The sequence below is a fragment of the Odocoileus virginianus genome, unplaced genomic scaffold (assembly GCF_023699985.2).
Source record: "Odocoileus virginianus isolate 20LAN1187 ecotype Illinois unplaced genomic scaffold, Ovbor_1.2 Unplaced_Contig_2, whole genome shotgun sequence".
Taxonomy (NCBI): domain Eukaryota; kingdom Metazoa; phylum Chordata; class Mammalia; order Artiodactyla; family Cervidae; genus Odocoileus; species Odocoileus virginianus.
The window spans coordinates 554,914-564,726 of NW_027224319.1; the positions used below are offsets into that span (position 1 = coordinate 554,914).

The 9,813-nt window shown below is 47.8% G+C and overlaps 1 protein-coding gene across 2 annotated transcripts in view; it reads left to right on the forward strand.

Annotated features, from left to right (window-relative positions):
• TMEM40 (transmembrane protein 40) overlaps window positions 1–9,323 on the forward strand; it is a 35,966-nt gene extending 26,643 nt beyond the window's left edge. For both annotated transcript variants that reach the window (XM_020872520.2, XM_070463317.1), the window contains 8 exons: window positions 2,838–2,891; window positions 6,027–6,062; window positions 6,431–6,463; window positions 6,807–6,854; window positions 7,515–7,586; window positions 7,669–7,743; window positions 8,253–8,315; window positions 9,187–9,323. In XM_020872520.2, the coding sequence (XP_020728179.2) occupies window positions 2,838–2,891; window positions 6,027–6,062; window positions 6,431–6,463; window positions 6,807–6,854; window positions 7,515–7,586; window positions 7,669–7,743; window positions 8,253–8,315; window positions 9,187–9,206 (401 nt within the window). In that variant the 3' untranslated portion in view covers window positions 9,207–9,323. The remainder of the gene's footprint in view (window positions 1–2,837; window positions 2,892–6,026; window positions 6,063–6,430; window positions 6,464–6,806; window positions 6,855–7,514; window positions 7,587–7,668; window positions 7,744–8,252; window positions 8,316–9,186) is intronic.
• The last annotated feature ends 490 nt before the right edge of the window (window positions 9,324–9,813 follow it).

The window sequence follows — 9,813 nt, forward strand, 5'->3', positions numbered from 1 at the left end:
TTTTTCGATGATCCAGTGGATGTTGGCAATTTGATCTCTGGTTCCTCTGCCTTTTCTAAATTCAGCTTGAACATCTGGAAGTTCTCAGTTCATGTACTGTTGAAGCCTTGCTTGGAGAATTATTGAGCATTACTTTGCTAGTGTGTGAGATGAGTACAATTGTGCGGTAGTTTGAACATTCTTTGGCATTGCCTTTCTTTGGGATTGGAATGAAAACTGAACTTTTCCAGTCCTGTGGCCACTGCTGAGTTTTCCAAATTTGCTGGCATATTGAGTGCAGCACTTTAACAGCATCATCTTTTAGGACTTGAAATAGCTCAGCTGTAATTCAGTTACCTCCACTAGCTTTGTTTGTAGTGATGCTTCTAAGGCTCACTTGACTTCACATTCCAGGATGTCTGGCTCTAGGTGAGTGATCACACCATCGTGGTTATCTGGGTCATTAAGATCTTTTTTGTATAGTTCTTCTGTGTATTCTTGCCACCTCTTCTTAATATCTTCTGCTTCTGTTAGGTCCATACCGTTTCTGTCCTTTATTGTGCTCATCTTTGCATGAAATGTTCCTTTGGTATCTAATTTTCTTGAAGAGATCTCTAGTCTTTTTCATTCTATTGTTTTCCTCTTATTTCTTTGCATTGATCACTGAGGAAGGCTTTCTTATCTCTCCTTGCTATTCTTTGGAACTCTGCATTCAGATGGGTATATCTTTCCTTTTCTCCTTTGCCTTTAGCTTCTCTTTTCTCAGCTATTTGTAAAGCCTCCTCAGACAACCATTTTGCCTTTTTGCATTTCTTTTTCTTGGGGATGGTCTTGATCACTGCCTTCTGTACAATGTCACAAACCTCCATCCATAGTTCTTCAGGCACTCTATCAGATCTAATCCCTTGAATCTGTTTGTCACTTCTACTGTATAACTGTAGGAGATTTGATTTAGGTAATACCTGAATGGCCTAGTGGTTTTCCCTACTTCTATTTAAGTCTGAATTTGGCAATAAGGAGTTCATTATCTGAGCTGCGGTCAGCTCTGGGTTTTTGCTGACTGTATAGAGCTTCTCCATCTTCGGCTATAAAGAATATAATCAATCTGATTTCAGTGTTGACCATCTGGTGGTGTCCATGTGTAGAGTCATCTCTTGTGTTGTGTGCTGTTGGAAGAGGGTGTTTGCTATGACCAGTGTGTTCTCTTGGCAAAACTCTGTTAGCCTTTGCCCTGCTTCATTTTGTACTCCAAGGCCAAACTTGCCTGTTACTCCAGGTATCTCTTGACTTCCTACTTTTGCATTCCAGTCCCCTATGATGAAAAGGACATCTTTTTGGTGTTAGTTCTAGAAGGTCTTGTAGGTCTTCATAGAACTTTCAGCTTCAGCTTCTTCAGCATTAGTGGTTGGGGCATAGACTTGGATTACTGTGATATTGAATGGTTTGCCTTGGAAATGAACAGAGATCATTCTGTCATTTTTGAGATTGCACTGAGGTACTGCGTTTCTGACTTTTTTGTTGACTATAAGGGCTACTCCATTTCTTCTAAGGGATTCTTGCCCACAGTAATAGATATAATGGACATCTGAGTTAAATTCACCCGTTTCAGTCCATTTTAGTTCACTGATTCCTAAGGTGTCGATGTTCACTCTTGCCATCTCCTATTTGACCACTTCCAATTTACCTTGATTCATGGACCTAACATTCCAGGTTCCTATGCAATATTGTTCTTTATAGCATTGGACTTTACTTCCATCACCAGTCACATCCACAACTGGGCGTTGTTTTTGCTTTGGCTCCATTCTTTCTTTCTGGAGTTATTTCTCCACTCTTCTCCAGTAGCATATTCAGCATCTCCTGACATGGGGATTTTATCTTTCAGTGTCCTATCTTTTTGCCTTTCATACTGTTCATGGGGTTCTCAAGGCAAGAATACTGAAGTGGTTTGCCATTCCCTTCTCCAGTTGACCACATTTTGTCATATATTTTGTAAAAAGGACCCATATGTGATTATAAACAAGACTGGAAAGCAAAATATCAAAACGTTAATAATGGTTATCTCTGGATGGTTATATTAGAAGGATTTTTCTTTTCTTTTTTTTGAACTGACTTTTACCATAGATGTTTTATGATATGATTCTTTTATTTTTATAATAGGAAAAATATACTTTTGTGTTAAAAAAAAACTTTAATAAATGTTAGCCTAAATTGATCGTGGGAAGAAAAGAACTTGGGGGAAAGAGACTAGATTAATGCCTACTACAGATCCTGACACACACAAGGTATTTAACAAATGTTCCCATGACTCTGCACCTGAGCTCTGGGTCCTATTTCTGGAGATAAAAATGACCAGGAAAGCAGACCTCAGTGACAGACCTGGATTTGAACCTTAAATTGCCACTTCCTGGACGTGTGACCTTCAGAGAATAACAGCTTTTGTGAGCCTCAGTTTCCTTATCTGTAAATTGGGGAGGGAGAGGTACTAATACCTCCTTCACAGAATTTCCAAGAGGGTCTAATGCAATATCAACCATAAATTACCTAGTTCGGTGTTGGTATATAGTAAGTGCTCAATAAATGGCGGCTAGCATTACTGACTTTGTACAAGGCTCAGGTCCTCTCAGGCCCCCAGTTCTTTCTTAGTCAGTTGAACATGGTCACCTCAGGATGTGTGAGGGGTGTCAGACAGAGTATCAGGGAATCTCTTGTAAGGCCGTCTTACTTCTTGAAAACCTCTCACCTCACCCTCAACACAAGGACTATGTTACTTTTTAAAGCTTCCAACACCAGAAGAGGGAAGCCACTCTGGGGTGCTGTTACTGGGGGGAACTAACTAACAGGTTTTTGTCTCCACCCAGGTGCTGAGCATGGGGAGCCTGACATTTTGAAAGATGAGCTTCAACTCTATGAAGGTAATTGTTTGGGGCAAAACAGTGGCTTTGGGCGGAACAGAATAAAGGAAAGGACATGACGGCTTAGGCCTTTGTTGGGAGGAAACACGGTGATGAGGGTATTTCATGAGCTGAAAGTCGTGGGTGGGTATATGAGATGTGGCAAGGTGAGTGGTTACAACGTGGGCAGATGGAGGTGGGGACAGGCGTTTTCTACCACAGTCAGACTGTGCCAGAGTATATTCTGATCTATAGCCCCGATTTTCAGGGTGACTGTCACCAGTTACCTAACCTTTTTGGATCTCGGCTTTCCAACCAGCAAGATGGAGCTTGATCAGTACTGTCTGTCTTGGAATACTGGGTTGTTTAAGCATGCATGGGAAAATTAAGGACCTGATCAGTACAAGACTTACATTATAGACTAATTGTCTCTAAGCATTGTCACTTTTACAGCAAGCAGATGTAAATATCATGCCACTTTGCTTGGTAGCACTGTGATGAGTTGGAGGAATTTGTAGGAATGAACTAGTTTACCAAAAAGCCTCACAAATGCACCCTGCCAGATAAGAAAGTCTGTTTTAACTTTGTTTAATCCAGCAGTTCCATAATCTGCGTGGTCTCCTAACTCCTGATAATAACCCAAGGAATACAACGGGAAACAGACATTCAAAGAAATGTAAATGAGACGTCTTAGTGTTCTGCATCAAGCTATTACCAGTGGCTGCCACTGGGTGGCGGCATTGTACTTAATTGTCATACCATCTTTGAGTTTTCTGATTTTCTTTCTTTTTAACAAAAACAGGCATCATCTGATTTAGGAAAAAAATGTTTCTAACTGCTCAGGTCATGCAAGAAAGTTTTCATTGGATGTAAAATGAGAATATATATATATATATATATATATACACACTGGAGAAGGCAATGGCACCCCACTCCAGTACTCTTGCCTGGAAAATCCCATGGATGGAGGAGCCTGGTAGGCTGCAGTCCATGGGGTTGCTAAGAGTCGGACATGACTGAGCGGCTTCACTTTCACTTTTATGCATTGGAGAAGAAAATGGCAACCCACTCCAGTGTTCTTGCCTTGAGAATCCCAGGCATGGAAGCAACCTAGATGCCCATCAGCAGACTAATGGATGAGGAAGCTGTGGTACATATACACCATGGAATATTACTCAGCCATTAAAAAGAATTCATTTGAATCAGTTCTAATGAGATGGATGAAACTGGAGCCCATTATACAGAGCGAAGTAAGCCAGAAAGATAACGACCGTTACAGTATACTAACACATATATATGGACTTTAGAAAGATGGTAATGATAACCCTATATGCAAAACAGAAAAAGAGACTCAGATGTATAGAACAGACTTGTGGACTCTGGGAGAAGGCGAGGGTGGGATGTTTCAAGAGAACAGCATCGAAACATGTATATTATCTATGGTGAAACAGATCACCAGCCCAGGTTGGGTGCATGAGACAAGTGCTCGGGCCTGGTGCACTGGGAAGACCCAGAGGGATCAGGTGGAGAGGGAGGTGGGAGGGGGGACCGGGATGGGGAATACATGTAAATCCATGGCTAATTCATTTCAATGTATGACAAAAACCACTGCAATGATGTAAAGTAATTAGCCTCCAACTAATAAAAATAAATGGAAAAAAAAAAAAGAGAATCCCAGGGCTGGGGGAGCCTGGTGGGCTGTCATCTATGGGGTCGCAGAGGGTCGGACACGACTGAAGTGACTTAGCAACACACACACACACACACACATTTTAAATGTTTTTTTCTCTTCAAAAAGTAAGTCATAGTCACTGTTGAAAACATAAATATCATCATGTGTTTGAGAGTTAATTCCTCCAAGTAATGAACTGCCCCCGTGACATTGGCAGTACTTGGTGATTACACTATGGGGGGTCGCATTTCATGCTGTCCTTGGTTGCTCTCTGTCCCCTCGGTGCCGGCCTCTCTGATCACTTGCAGACAGTGGTTCCTGTTTGCACATCAGCCCTGGAGACAGTTCAGCATCCTGGATGTTCGTTGCCATGAGCAGGTGTTTGTGTCCTAAGGCTGACCTGGAGGAGGGGAGTGTACAGAGTGGGGGCTCCTGCCTGAGGCGAGGCGAGAAGTCACTGGGGGTAGGAGAGGCCCCGAGAACCAGAGGGTGATGAGGTGGAGGGTCACCCAGGCCAGATTAAAGAGGAGGCCGCAGGTCAGCGCAGGAACAGGGCTCGACTCATCCTGGGCAGCCCCGACAAAGAGTCTGACACTGCGGTTGGGGTCCAGGGCCCCCAGCATACAACCCAGCTTGGCTTGTAAACTCTGGGCCTGAGGAGGCTGGGGGCGCAGGCCTAAGTGTCCTCACCTGTGTCAGGAGAGCAATGAACAGGCGCAAATTGCAAACTGGTGGCCTGTGTGTGCAGATGTGTTTTACCCAGATCCCAGCATGTCTTTATTATTATTCTTAATGGTGCGTCCATACTCAGTTGTGTCCGACTCTTTGTGGCCCCATGGACTGTAGCTCACCAGGCTCCTCTGTCCATGGGATTTTCCAGGCAGGAATACTGGAGTGGGTTGCCATGCCCTCCTCCAGGGGATCTTCCTGACCCAGGGATGGAACCCACGTCTCCTGCATCTCCTGCATTGGCAGGCGGATTCTTTACCACTGAGCCACCTGGCAATCCCCATTATTCTTAATATATTTCATCAATTCAATTTTGCGACTAATAGTTTTTCACATCTGAACATCTGTGAAATCAGGGTGCATCTTAAAATCACTGGCAACCCACAGTTATAATTGGCTATAGTTTTCCTTCCATAAAATGACGCCATTCTCACAAACTATGACATTTTTGGTTGGATGGAATGTGAGTTGCCAACTTTTTGATAGTCCAGAAGTTTGTGTGAAAACCTGAATTTCTAGCCTCTCGTGGGACGTTAGAAGACCTGTAACACGGGGCAGGTGTTATTGCGGCGGCTCTCAGGACTGCTGCGTGGCACTGGTCCCTTTAGATGGAAAAGGAGCCCACCGGTTTGCTCCAGTGCGCCCTGCAGATCACTGGAAAGCCTCTGGGTGAGAGAGTTCCACCTTCCCTGGGGCGTAACTTCTTACCACCCAGAGCACACAAGTATACAATCACTGATTTCTGTTCTGTGCAGGTGCCCCCAGGGACATGGTGCCTTCAGGAGAATCAGGTGAGTGTCTGTTAGGGGCGGGGGGTCATCGGTGCTGGTGTTGATGAGGTCTGGACATCATCTTTCCCCTGAGACAGCCAGCTGCTGTCAGATGCATGACTGCGAAAGATGGGACCCCATGTCCACTCTGGGCAGAGGCTCTGACCTGGGCTAAGCAGGCTGGCAGGGCTGGCTGTGGTATGAGGAGGGCCAGGGGAGGTGAGAAAGGGGGTCCAGGCAAGAGCAAAGGGATTACTGATAACAGTCTACAGATAGAAAGATCCCCTGGGGACTGGAGAATCCGACAGGGGCATTTTCAGAGGTCACCTGTGACATCTGTTAAGGACCCAGGCTGGCCTGGGCACTAATGTTGAGTTTCTAATTTCCAGGACTCCGAAGGAGAGGCTCTACTCCCGCGAGTGGTAAATACGCGGGTAGCGGGAGGTGGCCTGGATTCCAAGGCCTGGGACGGCCTGGGAGGTGGGAGTGGGAGTCCGTTCCAGCAACAATGCCATTACCACCCAGAAAAGGGGCCTCCGGGCTCAGGGGATGTGGAGCAGAACAGACTCAGGCCTGTGGAGGAGGAGGGCGTCAGTGGGGGTCCAAGGACAGTCGCCCCACCTTCCAGCTTTGCCCTGACCACCCTGAAGTGAGCGCCCTCTGACCCAGGAACTAGAACCCGGGAGAGCCCTTCTCAGTGAGGCCTCCTCAGAGAGGATCCCCCTAGTTGTTCCATTAAACACTCATCTCTCTCTTGTTCCCAAGGAGAAGTGGAGGCCTCTCAGCTAAGAAGACTGAATATAAAGAAGGACGGTAAGGAAATTGAGGTTCTAGGACTGCCGCTGCTGTCTAATTCCAATTTCTCTGGGGAGGAAGTCAGCTGGTGGCCTGGAACAAAAGTAATCACAGCCTACCTCTGTCACCGGCCTTGCAGTTCACAAACTCCTCAGCTTGGAATCACCTTGAGAAGGTAGTCCAGTGATGCCCATTTTGCAGATATGGAGACTGAGGCTCAGGGTCAGCTAGTGAGGGGCACGACTTGGGCTTCGACCCTGGTCATGTGCTCTTTCTGTTGTACACGGAGTCACCAGGATGAGAACTGCCCTCCAGGCCTTACGGCCATGATGGGGAGCAGTGACTGGGTGGGCTGGACTCTAGGGAAGAAGTTATGAGAACTGGTGGGACCTTCTCAGCTATAGGCCTGCAATCATGGGGGTCTCAAGGAGAAGGGTGAGGGCAGGAAGGGGGGCCATGGTTTTATTTTCGGCCACGCTGGCAGCACATGGGCTCTTAGTTCCCCAACCAGGGATCAAACCCAAGCTCCCTGCAGAGGAAGCTCGGAGTCTTAACCACTGGGCTGCCAGGGAAGACCCTGGAGCAGCGAACAAAGCTCCCTTTGAGCAGAGATAAGAATACTTTCAGTTAATTCAGGAGAGAGAAAGGTAAACAGTAACCGCGCCTCTGCCTTGACAGATGAGTTTTTCCATTTCGTCCTCCTCTGCTTTGCCATTGGGGCCTTGCTGGTGTGCCATCACTATTACACAGGTGAGTGGGGGCGCGGCGTGGGGATAGGGGGCGGGGGTCTGCATCTGCAGGCTGATCATTCTCTCCCTTGCTGCCCCTGCAGACTGGTTCATGTCCCTTGGGGTCGGCCTGCTCACCTTTGCCTCCCTGGAGACTGTTGGCATCTACTTCGGCCTGGGTAAGGCCCCATCACAGGCAGAGTCTGGTGTGGGGGCAGTGGCTGGGCCAGCTCCTCACAGAGGCTCACCAAGGGCCGGAAAGCCGTGACCTAAATATTTTGTAAAGATTTCTTTATGATCGTGTTTGCTTCCTGACCTACCGCTCTCAAGGTCAATGAGAGGTCGTTGGCACCACCCCATGGAAAAAAATGGGCAGCTCCATGAAAATACAACAGAAACAGTTGAAAGTGGCAAACAAACAGAATTAGCCAGATACTGAAAACAAGGCAGTTAATGGAGTGGGGTGCTGAATTCGCCTCATTTCCTGGCATTGTTACTGCTGTTCAGGGTTGTTTTCAATAATAATAACTCAGGCCTATTATCTAAGCTTAACCTGCTGCCTGAAATTCCATCAGAGCTTTGTTTGTATGGGTGAGGCCTTTGTCCCAGAGTGGGCAGGGGGAGGTCTGCCCCTGGGGTCCCTGAAGGGGGCACAGGGCACCATCGCCTTTCTCTCTGTTTCTGGCAGTGTACCGAATACACAGCGTGCTGCACGGCTTCATCCCCTTCTTCCAGAAGTTTCGGCTGATAGGTAACGCTCACCTCCCTCTGCTCACTTTGTCTCTCCCCGCTGGGGTCTTCTGTTGCAAATGAGCCTTAGCATGTAGGAAAGAGGCAGAGCCTGGAGGTGAGGGCCTGGGTTCAAGGCCTGTTGCTGTTGTCGTTCAGCCGCTCAGGCGTGTCCAGCTCTTCACCACCCCATGGACTGCAGCACGCCAGGCTTCCCTGCCCCTCACCATCTCCCAGAGTTTGCTCAAGTTCATGTCCATGTTCAAGTCCTACCTCCTCCAATCTCCTATTTCTGGGGAGCCTCTTTTAGCCTCAGTTTCCTCAGCTGGAAAAATGGGTGTCATCATACCTACAGCACAAAGGTGTTGTGAACATCAAGTGAGGAATAGATGCAAAAGTCCTTCGGTGTGAACCACTGTGGGAAAGTACAGGGAACCTGGGTATTCCTCACTCACTCAGAGAACTTTGAGCCTCTCCAAATGGTATCTTCTCTGTGATTTTATTTGCTTAATAGCAACTCGGGTTGGGAGTGGGTTTTAGTTCTCCTACACTTGACCAGTGAGGAAACTGAGGCTTAGAGAGGTAGAGTGACTAGGACAGAATCACACAGCTAGAGTGGCTGGGCAGGGCTAGAGGAGATCCTTTTCTTGACCAGCAGTTCTGTGCCTACCATTACATCGGAAACTGACTGGCCAGGGGCTGTGTGTCTCTAGGTCGGAGACTTCCATCTCCTTTAATCTATCTGATGCTAAAGGGGACACTAGCTGTAATGGCTGTGGGTCATGACTGCCTCATGTCAGCTGTTAGGGGCATTTGCACCTCTGGGGTAACAGTGGGGAGGAGGCCTGGCTGCCTTCGGAATCCCATGCCATCCTGTGGGCTTTGCCTTCCAGGCGTCAGGAAGACTGACTGAGGCCAGGCCCCGGTGTGACCACCACCGCATCCTCTCCACCCACGAGGACAGAATGGCGTCCTGGGAGACACGCGGGCGGGCCACACTAGAGCAATAAAGAAAGCACTTTGCCTCCCATGTGGTGTGAACGTTGGCACCAGCTGGGCTGAGGTGTCCCTCGGGTAGCATCGGCATGAAACCCAGATGCCAGGATGATGGCAGGAGTGGGGAGGGTGCGGGCCTGTGCCCTTCACGGGGGCCTGGATCAGCAGGGGGATCCTGGGATATGACTCCTGTCTGGAGACAGTAGGAGCCCCTGGGCCCTGCATGCTGTCGTCTGTCTGGGCTTGTGATTTCTCTCAAGTCCCCAGGCCATCCTGGCCCACTGCTCTGAGGCCAGGGAGCACCATGTTGGGCCCCTGGGGTGACCCTGATATAAGTGAGATGTTGGGGGACTAAAGCCACAGCATCAGGCTTCTTCCCTTGGCTCATCCAGGGCCAGCCCTGCTACCCTTGGACTCCATCAAGATTCAAATAGATTCTCTCTTCCCTAGACTACAGAGAGTCAGCTAAGTATTCCTTTGGGTTTCTCGAGTGTGAGAATACATTTGGGGTCTTCTCTGACCCC